The 21,848-nt window shown below is 44.2% G+C and overlaps 2 protein-coding genes and 1 long non-coding RNA gene across 6 annotated transcripts; 1 reads left to right on the top strand and 2 right to left on the bottom strand.

The window, feature by feature from the left end:
• Positions 1 to 1,066: 1,066 nt before the first annotated feature.
• parlb (presenilin associated, rhomboid-like b) lies at positions 1,067 to 5,872 on the bottom strand. 2 transcript variants are annotated; one of them, XR_014622391.1, is made up of 11 exons: positions 5,681 to 5,872; positions 4,419 to 4,635; positions 4,216 to 4,356; positions 3,566 to 3,614; positions 2,918 to 3,013; positions 2,670 to 2,819; positions 2,515 to 2,585; positions 2,271 to 2,372; positions 2,070 to 2,167; positions 1,577 to 1,812; positions 1,067 to 1,433 (listed from the first exon to the last, which is right to left on the bottom strand). XR_014622391.1 is itself a non-coding variant. In XM_084350199.1 (10 exons), exons 1-10 carry the CDS (start codon positions 5,788 to 5,790, stop codon positions 1,683 to 1,685), a joined length of 1,164 nt encoding a protein of 387 aa, XP_084206325.1. In that variant the 5' UTR covers positions 5,791 to 5,872; the 3' UTR covers positions 1,067 to 1,682. The 2 variants fall into 2 exon arrangements, 1 of the variants encoding a protein (XP_084206325.1); XM_084350199.1 differs by having other exon boundaries at positions 1,067 to 1,812.
• Positions 5,873 to 6,805: 933 nt separating this feature from the next.
• On the top strand, positions 6,806 to 17,492 carry LOC311255598 (nucleotidyltransferase MB21D2). Its single transcript, XM_084350203.1, has 2 exons — positions 6,806 to 7,181; positions 13,221 to 17,492. Exons 1-2 carry the CDS (start codon positions 6,932 to 6,934, stop codon positions 14,483 to 14,485), a joined length of 1,515 nt encoding a protein of 504 aa, XP_084206329.1. The 5' UTR covers positions 6,806 to 6,931; the 3' UTR covers positions 14,486 to 17,492.
• Positions 17,493 to 18,413: 921 nt separating this feature from the next.
• Positions 18,414 to 20,770, bottom strand: LOC311256404. 3 transcript variants are annotated; one of them, XR_014622497.1, is made up of 3 exons: positions 20,124 to 20,770; positions 19,216 to 19,647; positions 18,414 to 18,919 (listed from the first exon to the last, which is right to left on the bottom strand). It is a non-coding gene; the product is annotated as an uncharacterized lncRNA (long non-coding RNA). The 3 variants fall into 3 exon arrangements; XR_014622498.1 differs by having other exon boundaries at positions 19,524 to 19,647; XR_014622499.1 differs by having other exon boundaries at positions 19,524 to 19,647; positions 20,156 to 20,770.
• Between the last annotated feature and the right edge of the window lie 1,078 nt (positions 20,771 to 21,848).

Here is a 21,848-nt window from a genome sequence, read left to right as displayed (position 1 = left end):
TAATGGGAAAATAAATAAAGAGGTTTACTGTGGTATGAAGATAACAAAAGTGATATTGTGTACATTTGCTGACAGTTACTATGATATTGAACTCTATCATGTTCATGTTGTTAAAATACAAACAGGATATTTTAAGTTTATATCAAGTTTCATGACTGACTGGACAGATTTTATGTAATTATATCAAAGTGTTTGTTCAATGTTTTTAATTCCTTTAAGGGTCAACGTGACTGATAATAATAATAATAATAATAATAGTAATATATTGATAATGATTAATAAAATCTATATTCTGCGATGGTTTTGCAGCCGTAATAGATTAGACAGACTTTATCCAACAACGGGGAAATTCACTTGTTACAGCTCAAGATGCAGAAGTACAGGAAGAAGAGTCAGTGTGTGCAGTCATCAGATATTCAGTTATATTCGTCACATTGTTGTTTTATATAAAAGCAGTAGTATCTGTAGTACACACACACACACACACACACACACACACTCCAGCAGCTACACTCTGTGTGTTTGTCTGTGTGACAGTTTGTGGACTTTAAACCGTCTGTTAATCAAACTGACGTCATGTTCGCGGGTCAGTTTTCAACGACTCGACCTAAATTCATCCAACTGCTTCACTGATTATCAGCCTGGTATATATCGTGAATATATCGTGAATATTCAACATTTTTCAGATTATCTGTGATTTTTCTGTCAGTTTGCGGATAAAATAATTTATAAATGTGCTGATTCGGCTCTGAAGCAGCTTCTTCTCACACAATATACAAACAACACAATAATAAAGATCTGCAAAGTCACTGAAGTTATCAAATAAATGTAGTGGAGAGGAAAAATAAAGTATCTGAAAATGTTACTTTGTTGTGATGATTTTCATTTTTACTACAAATTAATATCAGTCTCCATGATGTCTAATAATCAGTGTCGGTCCTGGAAAAGCCTCGTGGGTCGAGCTGTACATTAACCATCAGACCTATCAGACAAACGTTCAGTTGAGAATCTGCTGACAGAATCACTTCTGGTTGTTTCCTGCTCAAATAATCAAAGTGGAGTCGAGTCAGCGTCGTTCATCATTTTAGTTTTATTTGAAAGAAAACAACAAACATAAATAAACGGAGACGAGAACACGTCGGAACAGAAGTGACGTCTTCGTGTGTCTCAGCTGTTCCTGAAACTCAAAGTGAGACGACAGACTGAGCTGGTGTCGAACTCGTCTGAAGGACTTTAATTAACTGAACGATCAATAAATCAGCAGGATAAGAACTGAAGACATCAGCTCATCAGGTGTCTCAGTCTGGACGTTTTATTGGCTGAACAATAAACAGAAAAACAATCAAACGTTAAAAATTATCTTCAGTCCTGGTTTCTGCTCCGTCTCCATGGTAACTGAATCAAGTGTATTAATTAGTCTCTGCAGCGAAAAACTAAACGTGAACAAAAAGCAGAATCATTCATATCGGTATCAATCAATCATTTTCATAAATATGGACATGAATCATTTCTCTGCTCCAGCTGTGACATCATCACGTGGTGTGACATCATCACGTGATGTCATTGTGACTCCCACCTGCTTCCTGTCACCGTGTCCTGGTGAAGCTAAAATGTCTGTCTTCTCTGTTCGTCTGTACATTTATACATCTTTACAGGTTTTTATTTCCCATCAGCCCCGGTGGTTACGCAGCGCCTCCTCCGTCTCCTCCTCCTCCTCCACCCGGTCCTCCTCGAGTTCTCAGCTCGTGCCAGAGTTTAACAAAAGGTTCTCGGTTCTTCCAGATCAACTCGTGACCGAACATGATGTACCAGCTGGAGGAGAGAGGAACAGAGAGCATGATGGGAGATGATGTCAGAAACACGTCTCTCTCCTCAAAGAAGAAATTAGATTAAAAAACACAAAAACAGATTTAAACTTCAACTGAAACACGATAGGACACGTTCATGTCTGGGTGATTCTGGCGCCCCCTGTGGCCCCCGGAGGAACTTCAGCCTGTCGTGTGTCAGATGTTTTAAATAAAAAATAAACATCCGAGCGGCTGCTGTGATTGGTCGAATGGGTGACTTACACTCCGAACAAGGCTCCTCCTAAATGAGCAGCGTGGTCGAAAAATTTCCATCCCAACACCAGACCGGTCGTATCCATGGCGATGATGGCCTTCAGAGCCTGGAGAGAGGAGAAAAGATGGTTCATGATGAAACCAACAGGTTTTATTTGTCACTTTAATTCAGACACATTAATCGTAACGACACAACAGAAGACTTCTTACGTTGGCAGCACTGAAGGTGAACATGGGGAGGAAGATGATGGACAGTTTGGCTTCTGGCATTTTGGTGCAGACGGCTGCCAGGATGGTCATGATGGCTCCAGACTGAAACACACAAACAGCTCAGAGGAAACTCTGATTGTGTTTCTGCTTTAATGTGAAGCAACATTTCATCTGTGAGGCTTCAGGCTTCTGATTCTCTGATATCAGTTCATGTTCCTTTAAAGACAGTGGAGTTGGTACTCACGGCTCCCAGAGACGGACCGAACCTTCCTGTGGCCGTCTTACAAACATAACTGACGAAAGTAGAAACGACACCTGAACAGACACAAGAGACAAACATCAGCCACTGAGAGGACCAATCAAATCAGACTACGTGCACGCTGACGGTCCGGTGTGTACCTGCGGACAGGTAGACGGCCAGGAACTGCTCTCTGCCCAGCATGGAGACGGCGCTGGTGGAGAAGCTCCAGAGGACGTACATGTTGGCTGCCATGTGGAAGAAGGAGAAGTGGCTGAAGGTGGAGAGAAGCATCGGAGAGCACAGAGTCTCTGCGGGACGACAGGAGACAGTGACGGACGTTAAAGCTCGACATCAACAGACGACGACAGTCAGAAGTTTAACTCGTCTGTGACAGAGTGAGACTCACTGGAGGACGGGTCGGCTGCAAAGTATCTGATCATGGAGCGCTGCAGAGACGGGACTCTCCAACAGAGGAACACCAGAGCGTTGGCAGCAATGATCCCTGGGAAAAAAGCAGGAAGAGAGAAGTTTGTCTGAATCGTTCGGAGCTGCAGCTGAAACATCTCCGAGTCTGGATGTTTGAGTTTCTCTTCACAGTTCAGAGACATTTAAAGTTCAGCTGGTTGATGCAAAGACTTCAACAGTGTTTTCTCTCCAGGTCTGAGGATGATTGATGAAGATCACGTCGCTGGTTTTGGAGGACCTCCCCAAGAACTTAATGTTTCTGGTGATCAGTTTTTTATCGGTATTTACAAGAAACAGAGACAGGAAGTGGTTATAAAAAAGTCAAAAGAGATTCAAGAGAACAAAACAAAGACTTAACTGACGTCACTCGTGTCAACACAAACACATGTTCAATAAAAATACTGCAGTTTAACACAATATGGACCATAATTGTTATTATTGTTATTATTAACTGGTGTTTACACAGGGGGAAGAGTTCAAACCAAAAACTACCAGCAGCAGATCCTGATCACAGCTGGACTCCGATTATTGATTGTTTAACGTGTGTGTGTGTGTGTGTGTGTGTGTGTGTGTGTCTGTGTGCTCTCACCTGTGACCGTCCTCTGACCCTCACTCAAGCTGTGCCACCATTGGTTAATCTGAAACACAAACAGCCAATCAGAGATCAGACTGTGAGCACGATCAGAACATTCATCCGACAGAGTAAATGAACACAGAGAGCTCAGAGCTGATGTTCTGGTGCGGGCTGGGATCAGGTCCGGTCTGTCAGACCTCACCTGATCGACAGGTAAGGTTTATGACCCGGTTGTTATGGCAACAGAAACAGGTGAGTGAGCAGCATTGGGTCACTTTAAAATTGAATTCATGTAGTAAATCCAAGTATCAGAATATTAAAGTAACTTGATTACTTTCTGTTACGTCTGGATTACCTCAATACGCAACATGCAAATTAAGAGAAAAGAGAAAAAATAAATAACTTTTATTTCATCTGAATGACGAGTGTCTCCTGTCAGTAATCCCTCTTTCTACTGAATGTATCTGTAATCTAATTACATCTTTTTTTCAGTTACTTTAGGGGATTACAGTTACCTTGTTTGGTATCCTAATTACAGTAATCCCATTACATGTATTCTGTTGCTCCCCAGGCCTGATCCTGAGTGCGCAGGTGTGGATAAACACCGGGACGCCCCAGGACCGGGTTCTGGCGTGGAGCCGATGGACCAGATGTCTATTTCTCACCTCTTTACGGACGTCTCCTCGTTTCTGAGGTCGCAGCTTCTCCAGCCAATCAGCTCGGATCTCGTCAAAGTAGCTCTGGACTCTGGACTTGAGCGACTCGTACTGCCAGATGGCCGCCGAGCCGAAGGAGCAGCCTGTAAACTAACATGGAGTTAACACCTGTCCGTGACATCACTGACGACATCATCTCAAACATCACCTACCCCCACGGTGAAGACGAGCGGTCGGAGGAGGCGGCTGAAGGCGCGAGGGGAGCTGGGCGGAGCCTGCTGCTCCACGTGGGGGGCGGAGGACCGGCGAGGGGCGGCGGGCTCAGAGTGCTGTGTGTGGGCGGAGCCCAGCTCCTCCTCCACCCGCCTGGACTCTGGCTTCCTGCCAGCTTTCCTGAAGCCGCATCTCTGCTGGAGGCTGTGAGGCCACCTGGTGGACAGACAGAGGAGTTCAACAACATCCTGCGGCTCAGAGCAGCTGCTGGTTTATAACAGAGACGTTGTTTCCTGTAATTATCAGCTGGTTTTAATACTTTTATCGGACTATTTTAGAAAGAGAAAAAATATGGGAACAACTTGTAATTTCAACCAGAGGAACGATAAGATAAGATTCACTTTAATTGTGCGCATGTGACACAAACTCTTATTATTATTTTTTTTCCCCAAGTGAATTTCAACATTTTGAAAAGCACTGAACATCTGCATGGGAATAGTCACAATAATAATATATTCACTCTGCTGCAGGAGAGACGCAGTGTTCTCTGCAATAAGGTGGACAATGATATGTGCTTATATCTGGAAATGCATCGAAAATAAGCCGAAGTAAGTTGGTTAAGTTAAAATATCAACATATTGAAAATCTGCAAAAATGTAACATCATACATCTCTGAAAGTTTCTCCTCACAACAAATGAAAAAAATTGCACAATTTTTGAATGGAGACTGGTGTGAGGAGAATATAACTAGTACTGTTAAATGTGTAAAAGTTGAAATGTTTACCTTATTTTAAAACATGCTCCTAATGGATTTACATGTCTTTTAGTACATAAATGTATTCCATTGACATAAATTAAGGATTTAAAGTGTTTTTTTGTGTAAAAATCTGAAATACATGAAATAAAAATGATGACAATGTAGTTTTATCGGCTGACATCACAAACAAGAACTGAAAATGAAGACAGTTCAACTGAATATCAATATTTTATCATGTTTAAATATAAAAAATGATAAAATATTTAGAGGAAGCTGATGATTAAATTAATAAATCATGAAGGTGAATCAAACTGGAACAAGTTCAACATTCAAACACACAAACACACAGAAGTTAGCTCTGTTAGCTACCCGGCTAACGTTAGCCGGCTAACACTCGGTTAAAAATAACCGTCCTTGAGAGCTAACAGAGCTAACGCCGAGCAGCGGAGCTCGGTCTGTCTGTCAGCCGGAACCGGCCGCCTCCCTCCGGCGGTGCTGACTGACCTGCCGCCCCTCACAGAGCTCCGTGAAACATCTTCTCCGGTCAGTCTGAGCAGGACGGTGCAGCTCCTCCACGCCATGGTGGAGCCCGGTGACCCCGGCGGGTCGTTCATGTCCGGGTCAACGTGAGCTCCGGGAGCCGAGCGGAGGAATAACAGCGACCCCTGGAGGACAGAGGCCGCCACTGCACACCTGGAATAACACAATAACACACGCGAGTGACGTTAGCGTCAAAAACACTATCCGAAACTTCCGTCAGGGACTTTCAAAGTAAAACAAAAGTGAAAGTAAATCAACTATTTTACATTAAAATTATAATTTCAAGTTTGTTTTTGTTTTGTGTGTGTGTTTTTTTTTTTTTTTTACACATTTGAAGTAAATAAAAGAACATTATATATTTTTTTACCTACAAAATAACAATTAAACATATAAAAGCCTTAAAGTAGCTTTTGGTTTCAATAACACATTTAACAAATAATAATAATAATAATAATAATAATAATAATAATATAAAATAAGTATTTCTTTTCTCTTTCTTTCTGATAACTGAAATTAAGTAATAAATAATTAAATCTGCATTATTTACACACCCCATACTGTTTATCTGTCCCATGTTCATTATAATATCAAAATTATATAATATTACTTTTAATTATTTATTTTTCCTTGGTATCCAGTCATTCTGATGCACCCATACACTGTTTTTGTTTTGTTATTCCTCTTTTATTGCTCAAAATTTTAACTAAAAAAAAAGTAAGCAAAATAACAATTAATCCTATTTAATAGTATTTGGTGGATGGTTATGTATATTTTGGTATTTGGTCAAACCAATCCAAGGAGTATAACAAGTGAAACCTTATTATTATTGTTGTAATTTTATGATCATGTCCTGCAATTATTTAATTATTCAACAATTTCAGGTTGCTTTTCTTGTGCCAGAGTAATTTACTAATTTTATATATACGTGTTGTATATTATGTTAATGTCGCTCTGCTTATTTCATATTCTCTTTTATGATGACAGGAGGATAACTCTGAAGAAATGTTTTAAAACTGCTCTGTCTTTGTTAATTAAATTAAAAATCACATATTTTATGTTATTTTATTTTGAAGGCGGCGAGCAGCGGAAGTGCGGTGTCTGCTTCCGGCGGTTGTGTTTGGTGTGGTCCGTCTCGGCTCGGCTCGGCTCGGCTCAGACCGGACCAGCGGCAGTAGTACCAGCTGTAGTGAACCTGTGTGTGACCGCGGAGGAAAGATGGCGGCCCCTGCTCTCTCCAGTCGGGCTGGCTCGGCGGGCAGCCTCGGGAACAGCCCCACCATGGCCGCCGGCAGGCTGCCGCACGGAGGAGGAGGCGTCGGGCCCGAGCTCGACTTCAGGTCGGCGGCTCGAATGGAGGATCTGAACCGGCTCATCCAGGAGTTCAGCAAACACGACCAGCGGGAGTACGACGACCAGCGGGCTCTGGAGATCCACACGGCCAAGGACTTCATCTTCTCCATGCTGGGTGAGGACACACACACACACACACACACGCACACGCACACACACCGAGGCTTCACCGTGTTTTTCTAGCCGACAGGAGGAGGCTGACGGCGGGAGGACGTCCGCCCTCACTCCACCTGCTTCAGTTACCGCCAGACTGATGGAGGGTGGTGGAGAGCAGGGCAGCAGTGGGCAGGTGGAGCGGCCTCCACACCTCCACCCACTAACACACCCTGCCGGGTCAGTGGGTGGAGGTGTGGAGGCCGCTCCACCTGTTAGCTCAGGTGAGCTGCAGACCTGCTCCTGCTGAGAGCATCACTGTGATGCGTTCAAGGCCCTCACAGAACAAACGTTTCCTCCCGACATGCTGCAGTTTGTTGAACAAACAATATATAGTTTAACATCACAGTGATAAAGTGACGTCATCACACAGCTTCACTGTCTTTAAAGGGGCAGTCCATCAGCCATCATCTCCTCCTGATGATATAAAGTCAGGCTCAGCCATCGTCTCCTCCTGATGATATAAAGTCAGGCTCAGCCATCGTCTCCTCCTGATGATATAAAGTCAGGCTCAGCCATCGTCTCCTCCTGATGATATAAAGTCAGGCTCAGCCATCGTCTCCTCCTGATGATATAAAGTCAGGCTCAGCCATCGTCTCCTCCTGATGATATAAAGTCAGGCTCAGTCATCGTCTCCTCCTGATGATATAAAGTCAGGCTCAGTCATCGTCTCCTCCTGATGATATAAAGTCAGGCTCAGCCATCGTCTCCTCCTGATGATATAAAGTCAGGCTCAGTCATCGTCTCCTCCTGATGATATAAAGTCAGGCTCAGTCATCGTCTCCTCCTGATGATATAAAGTCAGGCTCAGCCATCGTCTCCTCCTGATGATATAAAGTCAGGCTCAGCCATCATCTCCTCCTGATGATATAAAGTCAGGCTCAGCCATCGTCTCCTCCTGATGATATAAAGTCAGGCTCAGCCATCGTCTCCTCCTGATGATATAAAGTCAGGCTCAGCCATCGTCTCCTCCTGATGATATAAAGTCAGGTGAAGTCTCGTAGTCCACAGAACATTTCTGGAGCTTCACAGTAAAACAGAGTTGCAGCGTTCTGCTGAACACCTGAAGCAGCTGGAGATGATTTAAATTGTAAAACAACATCAGACGGCTCCATACAGCTTGTCTGGTGAAATGCACGTCTGCAGAAGAGATCAATAATCAATCAACTAGTCGACTGATCGTCTCTTGTAGAAGCGTAACGTCCACAGAGCTCCAGACTACGAACATGTGGTCACTTCTAGTGTGACTGAATCAGCACCTGTGCGACTTGCAAATACGTCCCCCTGTGACTTTGTTTTTTAAAATAAGTTTATTTTGTTTTTTTCAGGACACTTATATGTCATACTCTACATTTTTGGAAAGGTTATCGTATAAGGAGTCAGAAAATCAATGTTTGCATTTGCCCAGATGTCTATGTGGCGGCCATATTGAACTTTTAAAAATGGCCGCCGTAAAACTTGCTGCTAAACCCACATATTCAGGGTCAGGGAATCCAATGGTGCTAGTTACAAAGCTACAAAACTTTACCACATTAACCCATAGATGCAGAAGTGGGTCAAAAAGGACCTGGTGTGGTTGTTTTCTTGCAATATCATTGTAATGAAAAGTTGTTCGCATTTAATATTCCATGTTCCTAAAGAAACATGTTTGTTTTTTTATCATCCCATTGAAATACATCCACAATATGGGTAAAAAAACTGCACATCACAAGCAGTTGGTCTGATAACTCAGACTTCCTTTTACTGAGGAGTTTTTTCTTTGAGTTTAAAATTAGCTCATGTAAAACTTGGATGTTCTGGAACTATTGACATGCACATTTAGACCACAGTATGATTAAGCAACCTTTTTAATTAGACAGTTTCTATACATCATCATAATCATCATCGCTTTCATGCATCACGGCTTGGGAATCGTCATCGTCCTGGCACTGGCTGCTGCACTGACACACGTCAGTACAGACTAAGTCCTTAGCTCTGCAGGAGCACCTCCCAGAAGAGCAGTCAGATTTACACTTGCATTGGACCAACTCAATGACTCTGAAACGCCTGATGTCAAGATAAATCATCTCTACCTGAAGAAGATGGTTTTGGCTGCCCAGTTATTTTGGCGTCCACATCGTGTTCAGAGCGTCTGCAGCGGCAGGCGGCGGTCCAGAGAGAAGGCGCCTGTTTCTGAACGATCTCAAATTGAAAATCTCTCAACTTTTCAGAAAGGCGCCCACCCCATTTCTTGGGCTGGGACCTCCACTGTACCAGGAGGTTCTCATCGAAGTGAATGAGGAAGCTGTGTTTTCTCACACGGTGCTGATGCCTCGTGGACTAAACTCAAGGACAAAGTCGTCCGTGCACAGTCAACACAACATGACGAGGATGCAGTAAATTCTGCCCGGATGAGGATGTAAACGCACCGCTACACCTCACATTAAACACGATCCTCATTTAAGTCTCACATTAGTCGTGGCGGACTCCTCCAGCTGAGTGTCCTGACGGAGTGAGGTCACTCCTCCGCTTTCACTAAACTTTATTAGCAGCATTGATGCTTCTGTTAATCTGTGATGTGAGAGGAAACACACAGGATGTGAAAACACTTCCTGTCAGAGTTTCATCAGGATGCTGGATCTCCTCCAGGACCTGGATTAAAATACACCAGAACACAACATCCTGAAACAAACACTCGGTCCATCTGTCTGAGCTGCACGCTTAAAATTAGTCACTACATTTCTTAAACGCTGTCCGTCTGCAGCAGAGCAGAACCATTCCTCTTCTTTCAAACACAAGTCGGATTTTCTTGAAACTCAGCTGTCATGTTGTTGGACAGATGTGGACAGATGTGTCCGGTCCTGTCACATCTCTGCACAGGAACAGTTTCCAAAATGTCCAGACGTGTTCGAGTCACGTAGCAAATATTTTTCCTGTCAGGCTGCAGGCTGCTCAGTGACAGTTTCCCTGAGAACACATCATGTTGTCAGTTTAACAGCTGAATAATCTGATTTTCTGTGGCGTCGTTTTACTCAAAAAAACTAATTAAAGCCACTAATGGAAACTGGTGATTCATGGGAAAGGAGAGCAGAGTGACTCGATGCATGATCGCTTATCTGACGCTCTGCTGTTGAAGTCGACTCCACTTCTGAACCAGAACCGACTCTTTTGTTTCCTCTGCTGCTGTCCACTGTGATCAACATTTGAGCCGGCGCTGGTTGTCCTGAATAACGTTTTTGGGGCCTTGAAGCTTCAGGGAGAATTACCTGCAAATTACCTGAAGCCTCGACAAGCTGTCGTACTTTCCTCCTTTCCTGTTATTGTAATTATGAGTCTAAGTGGAGGCGAGGACAGGAGAGGAGACAACAGTCAGTGTCTAGACGAGCCAGTGTTTGTGAGAGCGTAGGGAGGGTTGAGCTCATATTCATCACAAGACTGCATCCGTGCATGCGCCTGGTTTTATGTGAGCTCGTTTTCAGACTAATTAAACACCAAAGAGGACTCAGTTTGCTGCCTCTATTTCGATGCAGCCAACCAGGGAAGTCACGACTCTCCAAATCCATGATTCCACTTCATGTTAAATTCTGTTTCAGCTCTGACGGCTCTGCAAATGTTAGACTGTCACATCTGGATCAGTAAAGATGATCATTGGTTTTATCATTCACATTTTCAAACTCAACACACAACACAACAACAGCTCGACTTTATCCTGGTGTCTTTTTGACAAGTTCAAATAATATTCACCAACAATAAAACAACCAACAGCAGCTTTTGTTACAAAGTTCAGTTTCTCAAATCTGTCCAGAGTGAACCCTCTTCACAAACAAATCAATAAAGGATCTCTGATAAAGAAAATAAATGTCCAGTTTCCTCTGGTACCAGTCAGCTGATCGACATCATCACACAGGCGAAGAGCCTGGAAGTGATGCTGCTAAGCTAGCTGCAGGCAAATGCTAAGCTAACGTTGCTGTCATTAAAGTATTTTTAAATTCTTTTTTATTTCTAATTTTGCACCAAATGTGCTAATTTTTTATTTAAAATTGACAAACGAACTGATTGTGGAGCGGTTGATTGGTGGTGAAATATGAGGATTTGAGCCGGTACATCAGTGAAATCAACAGTTTTGCTAGCAGCTAGCAGGAGAATGAATCGAGGTCTGACCCGGACAAACAAAGACACGTTGCTTCCACATGAGAAACATCTCACAGTGAGAGGAGAGAAACTTCTAACCTGACTCTTACTGTTGTTTTGTCACGTTTTTTTTATCTACATGAAAAGAAGCCGAAAAAGAGGGAAACACAAGTTTACCAACTTGATAAACAAACAGTCTGGTTGAACGTCCCTTAAAAGTTGTCACTTAACACTTTTCTGCTCTAACTACTCTCATTCAGAGTTGTGAGATGGTTCCCTCAAACTTAAACCACATCTGTAAAATGCTATTCTGCAGAACTGATGTATTTTAGCACTCTGCAGAGGGATTTTTATAGAAGTCAGTTAGAACGAAACCAAAGTAAAAACAACTTGATTTTTTTATTGTGCCAAATCTTTTCTGTACAAAGGTGCTGCAGTAATAGATTACTGTGCAGGTGAAGGTCAGCTCAGATGGAGAGTTAACACTGTCTCTACAAATAGTTTGAAATCTTTCAGTTTGTGAGAAACAGTGAAAGCCACCAAACAAACGCTGTCTGTCCGCTACAGCACAGGAATGCAGTCGTCAGCCAGGAAGTGTGTGTGTCTTTTCATTTTAGTTCAGCAGAGAAAAACCAGTCCAGAACAATCCAGTCCAACTGTTGGTGTGTTGAGTGAACTCATTAAACTGTCCAGTCTGATGCAGTTCTGAAATGACCCAAACACAACCCAGAAACTGACCCAAACCCGTTTATGAATCATTTTCCAAAACAAGAGATCTGAGAGATCTGAAAGGGGACATACTGATACCAATACAGACTGTGTTGGACCTGAACAGACCCAAACAAAGAGAGAACAGCAACACTGTCAGCAGCATGAAGCTCCACCAGTTAACAAGCAGTAGAAGAAGTCGTAGTCCTCAACTTCACAGTTCACACACCACTGTTGCTTCGATTAGTGAAAACAGTTAAAATCTTTTGTTTATTCTCCAGTGGACCAGTCAGAACACGCTACACTAGCTCTGTTTTTTTAATAATGACGGTCATAAGTGATTTTAGTTCGTCCTTGGTCACAGTCCCAGCCTCTGACGGAAGTGGTTGTTGAAGGGCAAAAAACTGGTTCCAGAGCACATTTTCTCCTGTGATGATGATGATGGCGACAAACCACCTGATCAGAACTGATGGTCACCTACCAACTCTACCAGACCTGATGAGATGGAGGGGACAGAACTGGTCCAATTAAGGCCCCAGGTCTTGTTTTGTGAGCCTGTGAAGATCTATAGACAGGATTAAGGGTCCAGACACACCAAACCGTCATCAAAGGGTTAGGGAAGTAGTGGTAACGAAGGCTGACTGTTGTTTCCCCTCACATCACCTGTATCTCAGCCAAAAACTTGCACCTGAACCCACTGCGAAGACAACGGCTGAAGGCTACCTAGCTTGTGTGTTCTTTTCAAGCATGGGAAGAAATAACTCTCCATAGCGGATCATCATTGGACTTTGTGTATTAAAGTCTACATGAAAGATTGCTTTGCTTCTGCAAGCAAATCCATTGATGTATATTGACTTAGCTTCAAGCTATTCTTGTCATAAGAAAAATGAAGAGGCTGAACTTGTTGAGAGTGGGCCCGAAGTCCAAAGATGAAAGTGCTGTTTCTAAAAGAAGATGATGCAACAAAGCACGAGGCAATGACTCGTACAAATGTGCCGAACATAATCTCTCCCTACAAACATAGACCCTCCGCTTCTGATGAAGTAAAGGTGTGGGAGAAGGAGGTTTCAAATAGTTTGAAGCAGACTGATGTGTCAACACGATGAGACAATATTGTGTCCACATTTTCATATGATGAGTCACTTCTTTATCTAATTGTGTCTTTCCTCCTCTTGTCTCGCAGGAATGGTCCAGAAGTTGGACCAGAAGCTCCCGGTGGCCAACGAGTACCTCCTCCTGTCAGGAGGTGTTCGGGAGGGTGTGGTGGACATGGACTTGGACGAGCTGAGCGTCTACGCTCGTGGCACAGACTACGACATGGATTTCACCCTGCTGGTCCCGGCGCTGAAACTCCATGACCGCAACCAGCCGGTGACCCTGGACATGAGGCACTCAGCCCTGGGCCACTCCTGGCTCAGTCTTCGCCTTTTCGACGAAGTAACTATCAACAAGTGGAAGGACTGCTGCACCATCGTCGACCACATCAACGGGACCACCAACTACTTCTTCTCTCCGACACTGGTGGCCGACTGGTTCTACCAGTCCATCTCTCTGGTGCTGCTGGAGGTGCAGAAGAAGCCTCAGAGAGGGATGCCGAGAGTGGAGAAGGTGGAGAGGAACGGCACCATCATCTCCGTCATCCTGGGTGTCGGGAGCAGCCGGATGCTTTATGACATTGTCCCTGTGGTGTCATTTAAAGGCTGGCCGGCTGTTGCTCAGAGCTGGCTGATGGAGAACCACTTCTGGGATGGGAAGATCACTGAGGAGGAGGTGATCAGCGGCTTCTACCTCGTCCCTGCCTGCTCCTACAAAGGCCGCAAAGAGAACGAGTGGCGCCTGTCATTCGCTCGCAGTGAGGTGCAGCTGAAGAAGTGCATCTCGTCCAGCCTGATGCAGGCGTACCAGGCCTGTAAAGCCATCATCATCAAGCTGTTGTCCCGCCCCAAAGCCATCAGCCCCTACCACCTCCGCAGCATCATGCTGTGGGCTTGTGACCGCCTCCCTGCCAACTATCTGTCACAGGACGACTTCTCCGCCCACTTCCTGCTGGGCTTGATCGATGACCTGCAGCACTGCCTCGTCAACAAGATGTGTCCCAATTATTTCATTCCCCAGTGCAACATGCTGGAGCATCTGTCGGACGAGACGGCCATGCTGCACGCCCGCAAACTCTCCTCGGTGCGCTCCGACCCGACCGAACACCTCCGCACCACCATCGAGCACGCCAAGGCTGCCAACAGGCTGACTGTGGACCTGCAGTGGCGCGGCAGCGCCAACAACCTGCCGTCGCCGCAGTCTGACGCCGGTGGAGAGAACCAGCCGGACGACCGGCTGGCCAAGAAGCTTCAGCAGCTTGTCACAGAGAATCCTGGGAAATCCATCTCAGTCTTTATCAACCCGGATGACGTCACGCGGCCGCACTTCCGTATCGATGACAAGTTCTTCTGAGACTGAGACCTCCTCCTCCTCCTCCTCCTCCTCGTCCTCTCTGCCTTTCTTCTCCTCGCCCGGTGCCCCGCCTCCTCTGAAACTTTATTTTTTAAATTTTTTATGTTTCTCTGCCACAGAGTGAAGTGAGGTGATCGTCTAGTTGTGTCTGCCACAGTTTTTTATTTTTTTATTTTTATTTTTCTATTCCCTTTCCCTCTTCCCTCCTCTTTCACTGTGTGCCCTGTGTTTTTTACCTGCTGAATGCCTTTTAAATAGACAGCTGAATAGCAGCAGGTTGTTTTTAAAACTGAAGGATGAGGCGAGAATCCACCTTCAGATGGATTTCCTGTTGTTAAGTTACGGTAGTTTAATTATCAGGGATCCTGGAAATGAGACGAAACTAACAACTCCTGAAAACATCACAGATGCTTGTTGAAGTATATTTTGGCCACTAAATCTCAACTGATGTCACGAAAATGACACTACGTATTCAGTAGAAAATGAGATGTTTGAGACACGTTCAGGAGTTGTCTCGTACACAAGTCTCAGACTCGGGAGTAAAGACGACAGAGTTCTGTGTGAAGGTGGATTTTGTCCCTCTGAGGAATGTCTTAGTCCCGCCGGGGATGATGGTACTAATGTCTTAGAAACTAACTGTAAATAGAAGAAAACTGACTGAACACTGATGTTTGTAGACAGACAGAGATAACCAGAGACTGATGATGATGATGATGATGATGATTTGTGGACTACTTTTCGTTTAATTTTGCACAGAATGTAAAAAAACACCACTTTTCCTCTCGATGGTGGACGTCGTGTTCGTCCTGACTCTCAACTGCTGTATCATATCAGTAGACGGTGACGCTGCTGAAGGATGGTCAGACTGCACGCTTTAAAAGTGTTTATTAACCGGTGGAACAGCAGAAGTACACGGTGATACTGCAGTAATACTTCATCAGAGAGAAGACTGCTCCCAACACAGCTTCACATGACGGAAGTTGATTCAGAGACGTTGATCCGACATTATTCTGTCTTTTAAGAACGTCACCGTGAGCAGCATCACCGTGTCCTCCAGCCCGTCTTCTCCACAGTTTAACACTCAGGTTAATGTGCTGCATTGTGACCACCGTCAGTTATAAAGTGTCACAGAATATTCCTTTAGACATGATCTCACTGCATCTCTCTCCACTGTTTCGTGTCACTTTGTTTTATTTTGATCAGAAGTGATCGCACGTTTCGATAAGCTTCACCGTGTCTGTACGACTTCTTGTTTCATTACCTGACTAAGATTTTGTTTCCGCTGCTTTCTCTGTGTTTTTATGTGTCGAGGGTCCAACTCTCCGTCAATACAACCAGCTCAGTGTGGGATTATGACCCTGTCTGTCAGAGTCCTGGTATCAACATCAGTGATCTGGTGGACAGCTCGAGGACACCCATTGAGATCCGATCACTCGGACCACATTCAGAGGTGGTTCGGGCCGCAGGTGACCACATTCATTTAGCAGTGTGCACACACTCATGTCCTGTAGTACACTACTGAACGGACTCCCCTGAAACAAGAGGAGGAACAAGAAGCAACAAGAATCCCTCAACTGGTTTTAAGAGTTGTTTCATGAGGAGAAACTGAACAAACTTTGTGAAACAGCTACGACCAATTATAAATCATTGGAGCTTCTTGTGCATTCAGCATTAAATGTAATACATGAAGCCAACTATTAACCACAATTTAACCAGACTCCCTTAACAAATCAGCTAATTTTAGTAGTTGCTGAGTAGCATAAAACTTTATAACGTTGTGAAACTCTGTCTCTGACAGATTCTGAATCATTGTCTCCTTCTTGTAAATTCAGCAAATGTTCTGCATGAACTTCTTTCTGTCTTTGTCCTGAGCTGGTTGCATTGGAGACGATGTCCCGGTTTTTGATTCCTTTGTTTTTGACTGTCCCAAACATTTCCAGAAAAATGCCAAAAAACCTGCAGACATCTGACCGGTAATGTGTCCATATCCTCATCCTCAAGTGCAATTAGTGAAAAAACACACACCACAAGTACACACACACACACACACACACACTTACAATACATACACATCATGTAGCATCAAGACTAAAAGACACTACAGCTCGTTAAAACTGGTTTTAATGAAGACGAACACTGAACCAACACACACACACACACACACACACACACACACACACTCAGAGTTATCACACCATCAAAGTGCCACACACACTCCTGCTCGGTGGAAATGTAATCAGTGTGTTGTTCTTCTGAGCTCCATGACCTTTGACCTTACTCCTCTCTCTGTTTGTTCAGAACCTTTGGACTCTGTTTGTTCAGAACCTTTGGACTGTGAGTTGTTATTTTCTCTCTGTATCTTGCTGCTCTGCTTTATTCTGATGATGAATTTCTTTATGCAACGTTGACTTGGATGGTTTAACCCTTCAGATGGCAGCTCCTCCCCGTCTATGAAGGATCTCCACTTTATCTCACTGTACAGTAGAGTCATCATAAAGTCCTTTAACCAGAAACTCTCGACTCTGTTCTCAGTCACTTACTGTAAATCTGCTCTCCTAATTTCGGCTTTTGGTGGAAACAATTAATCAGACTAAGTACCAGACACTGTGTTTACACCCAAAGGTTCCTTCAGCCTGTTGTTGTCCCGAGAAGATGAGGCCAGTTAGTCCACTTGCGTCAGAAGTACATGTACTTTTGAAAGGTATTAACCCCCCAAGCAGGGACTTCTTTGGAGATGAGATGAGCCTCATTTCCATCAAAGTACTTTGGGTATAATGCCTGTGTAACCCGTATGTAACCCGTGGTAACTGCACCTAACACGATCTGTTTTGCATTTCCGCAGTGGTCTAAAGAAGTTTTTCCACCTACGTATTAAAAAGAAACGGCTGTTTTTATACATCTTCATCAGACCATCTGTCGGATGCTTTCTTCTGTAACTCCATTTTGATGTTTCGAACACAATGAACCAAAACAAACTGGTTAGCAGCTGCAGATGGAAAATGGTGGCTGAAGTTAAAGCCTGCAGGACTCGTACATTTGGAAAATACTGCCCCTTGAGAAAGGACTGTTTTGGGAATAAAATAATGTCCCCAGAACTTAAATTGGACCTTGGGCCCTGTGGTGAAACTTTTCAAGCTTTTAAGGTCAAAATCCATGTTTAAGTGTTTTTATCCCGTCTCTCTACATCTCACTTTTGTGCCACTCTCAGGCCCAACAATGGTTCAGAGTTGTTTGTAGGTATTCTTGATGGGTTTTCAGAGTTTGTGACTTCCTGGAAAATGATACAAAAAATTGTGATGACGTATCCTGCACAACTTCATAACTATATTCACTGATTTGTGTGAAACTGGATCATATTTTATGGAGAACGCATGTTCTGATGTCATCCATGAACACTTCTGGACCGGGGTTGTACGCAGCTTCCAAAGATAGTTACAGTACGGAGGTGATTAGTGGAGTTTCCTGTTGGACAGATACTGCTAGCTGTATTGCTAAAGTAACAGAGATGCATCATGCAGCTAGTTAGCTGTCATGCTAATTAAGCTTTGTACCGTTTCCACATCGCCATCTTTTTGGAGGCTGTGTTGTTCAGTGCACATTTTATTGGCTCCCGTAAAGGCCAATCAATTTCCATGACAAGTATAATCTTGCGTACAGTTACTTTTGTTGTTCACAAAAGTTATGTTGTGCTTTCGATTTTCCTTTTCCTGCTCAAGTTATTATCTTCAGCCACCCTGACGTCCCTCAGAGAGAGTAAGTGGTGCTGCAGTGGACAGTCAATAATATCTATTAAATATTAATGTTAAAATGAGATCTTATCTGCCAGACTTCCTCCACAGCACGATGACAAACCGGTTCTGTTCATTGCTCATTTAGGGTGAGGGAAGGGAAAGATGGCGCTCTTAACCTGAAAAACATGGACGCCTGCTGCACAAACATGTAAACATTTATTCTTTAAGTTAATGTTAATGTGTTAAATAATGTATTTGTTGAGCATCCTGTCCAGAAGTAATCATCTGGAAACATTTAGTCATTTAGCTAAGAGGCTTACAAACTCAACATTTCAGTCATCAGTTCAAATCCACCTTTACCAAAATGGTGTTGTTTGTTTGAAAGTCTAATCCAGGAGAACATATTTAAACAGTACCTCTCACCACCACCAGGGGGCACCAGTGTGAGGATTAGGCTTGAGCAGAAGAAGAAGCAGCTCCGTCAGACGTGGGTGCGGTTAAGATGGAGGGAAGATCTCCCATCCGACCGGCCACAGTTTGATGTGTAACACTGTTGTAAATATCACTTGATAAAATAACTCAAACTCCAGATCACTTCAGTTCCTCGTTCATCACCACCAGGGGGCAGCAGTGAGCGACACATCTGAGTCAGCCCTCAGTGTCCTGGCCCCGCCCTCAGAGGCCTCTGCTCATTGGCTGGATCCTGTCGCAGATACAAAACAAGTGTGAGAAAAATTATCTTAATTAAAAACGATTCTTTTGACAGAATTGGACTTCGATGAGATAAAGTGTTCTTCATGTTACATCAAAGCTGTTCTTCATCTTTTTTTATGAGCATTAAATTATATTTATGTGGTCAAATGAAAATTATCAGTCAGAAGTGAAACTGAAGACATTAAAGTTATAAACATCATTGATTTAATCTTGATTCAGTCAGAAAACAGCCACATTAACTCAGACAAATCCACAAATATTGGTTATTTTTTTCTGTTTTCACACTTTCTGATTCGGACTGTCCAGGTTGTCTCAAATGCAGCATTCCTCTCCTCTCCTCTCCTCTCCTCTCCTCTCCTCGTCTCCTCTCCTTGTCTCCTCCTCTCCTCTCCTCCTCTCCTCTCCTCTCATCTCCTCTCCTCGTCTCCTCTCCTTGTCTCCTCCTCTCCTCTCCTCTCCTCTCCTCTCATCTCCTCTTGTCTCCTCTCCTTGTCTCCTCCTCTCCTCTCCTCTCCTCTCCTCCTCTGTGGTGTTAGTCAGCTTCCTGTTGTCACCTCTCCTTGTTTCCTCCTCTCCTCTCCTTGTCTCCTCACCTGTCCTCGTCCACCTGCTGTCCTCCGTCCGTCTCTCTGTTTCCTGCTGTGTCTCGCTTTTTCATCTTCTTCCTTGTTGTCATCAGAACAGTCGCCGTGCCAACAGGAAACCATCCGTCCTGGTCTAAATATAAACACGACATATGTTGTTCATGTTGCTGCCAACAGTGGAGCTGCAGCCAATCAGAGACAACCAAACTTTATTGTTCAGTTCAGAGACGACAGACAGACGACAGACAGACTAAAATAATAACAGTGGTTCTTTCTAACTTCTACTTTATTTTTGTAAACACTGAGAAGTTACCGTCAGTGGAACTAAATCACTTCCTGTGGGTATTTCACAATAAAAGCCTTCCAGGGAATGAAGGGACTGCACTGCTTTCAGCTGCTGGAAGGCTTTTATTGTGAAAAACCTGTGCTGTTACACTCCTTCAAGAAAAATCCAACACACACTGTCAGCCAGTGTTGGAAGGTAACTAAGTACATTAACTCAAGTACTGTATTTAAGTACACGTTTAAGATATTGTGCTTTACTTGAGTATATAAATATATATATATATATATATATATATATATATATATGTACATATATGTATTTACTTTTGCTGCTACTTTTGATACTGAAGTACAACCTCACTGCTGAGGACAGGAAGGCCCGGCATCACTGAGGAGAGACCAGAACATCACATCCTTCTGGCAGACGAAGGGAGATCCATCAGTAGCAGCATCCAGCAGTGAGCCAGTATCAGAGCTCACTCAACACCACGTCAAAACCTCACAGGAAGGTGAGAAATAACACTGGACCCAGACCAAACAATGGTTTCTTATGATGTCACATCACTCTTCCATGCGTTCATACTCAAGAAGCAGTTCAGATGGTGAAGAAACGCCTGCTACACGACCTCAGACTTCACCCTGGACCACATTTGTGCCTACTGGACCTCTGTCTGACAACCACCTACTTCCAGTACAGTGAAGGTTTCTGAGACAGAAGCCCGGCTGTGTCATGGGCTCACCAGTGTCCCCAACAGTGTCCAACCTCTGCATGGAAGAAGTTGAGAGCAGAGCCTTGATGACCTTCACAGGAACTGCTCCGAGCCACTGGTTCAGGTGTGTGGACGACACGAAACCAGAACAAGAGAAGAGGAAGCCCCTAACGACTCTGAAACTCAGAGCCCACATGTTGTAAGGACACTCTCACACATTGTAAGGACACTCCCACACTGTAACGACACTCCCACACACTGTAAGGCCACTCCCACACACTGTAAGGCCACTCCCACATTCTGTAAGGACACACCCATACTCTGGCTGTGTCCAAATTCAGGGGCTGCATCCTTCGAAAGGCACATTTGCCCTTCGAAGGATGCAGCCCCTGAGGCCAATTACGTCACAACACTGCGCGAAGGCTGTCCAAATTCGAAGGCTCCTTCAAATGCAGCCCACAAATGCAGCCTTCTTTTCCCTGTTTCGGAGGACGCACCGCTACTATCCTTCGCGGCCTCCCATATCCCAAGATCCTTTGCGCGCCACTCCTCAGTCCCGAAACAGAAGACGGAAAGCAAGAAAAATGGCGACATCAAGTGGTGCAGACTTGACATTTAAATGTAAGTACTGGTTTATACTCAGTTTTTACTCATTTGAACATCCATTGCCAGATATGTTAAACTTCAGCGGACTTTCAGTTAAAATCCGTGACGCTGGTAATGCGTTAGCATACGGCATAAATTAGCATTATGCCGTTGGAAGTAAAGCCATAAAATCCATTCAGTCAACTCTCTTTCGCCGGCCTGGGCGGCATCAATCGTTACGTAACGGTAAGGGCGGGAACACCTGGTGACGCAACCAGGAAATACTCCGAAGGCTAGACCGTCCAATTTAACAACGGTTGACCACAAAGGCCGGGTCCTTTGAAGGATGCAGCCCCTGGATTTGGACACAGCTTCTGTAAGGACACTCCCACACTCTACAAGGACACTCCCACTCTGTAAGGACACTCCCACACTCTGTAAGGACACTCCCACTCTGTAAGGACACTCCCACACTCTGTAAGGACACTCCCACACTATGTAAGGACACTCCCACTCTGTAAGGACACTCTCACTCTGTAAGGACACTCTCACTCTGTTAGGACACTCCCACACTCTGTAAGGACACTCCCACTCTGTAAGGACACTCTCACTCTGTTAGGACACTCCCACACTCTGTAAGGACACTCTCACTCTGTAAGGACACTCCTGCACAGAGTTTAAAAGCCTGCAGCTCCTCCAGTTAGTTAGAACTGAAGAAGCCTCTTGGTCCAGTTGCCTATGACACAGCACTTTG

This window comes from Pagrus pagrus (genome assembly GCF_965226575.1).
Source record: "Pagrus pagrus genome assembly, chromosome: 4".
Classification (NCBI taxonomy): Eukaryota; Metazoa; Chordata; class Actinopteri; order Spariformes; family Sparidae; genus Pagrus; species Pagrus pagrus.
This window is presented reverse-complemented; position numbering and strand designations above follow the sequence as displayed.

What these genes read in the sequence shown, in the direction of transcription:
- LOC311255598 (XM_084350203.1), top strand. Translation starts at nt 6,932, where the DNA reads ATGGCGGCCCCTGCTCTCTCCAGTCGGGCTGGCTCGGCGGGCAGCCTC. An exon ending in CTTCATCTTCTCCATGCTGG is followed by an intron (nt 7,182 to 13,220) that starts GTGAGGACACAC and finishes CTTGTCTCGCAG; the next exon opens with GAATGGTCCAGAAGTTGGAC.
- parlb (XM_084350199.1), bottom strand. Translation starts at nt 5,790, where the DNA reads ATGAACGACCCGCCGGGGTCACCGGGCTCCACCATGGCGTGGAGGAGC. An exon ending in GAGGAGACGTCCGTAAAGAG is followed by an intron (nt 3,615 to 4,215) that starts GTGAGAAATAGA and finishes TTTGTGTTTCAG; the next exon opens with ATTAACCAATGGTGGCACAG. An exon ending in TCGGTCCGTCTCTGGGAGCC is followed by an intron (nt 2,373 to 2,514) that starts GTGAGTACCAAC and finishes TGTGTGTTTCAG; the next exon opens with TCTGGAGCCATCATGACCAT.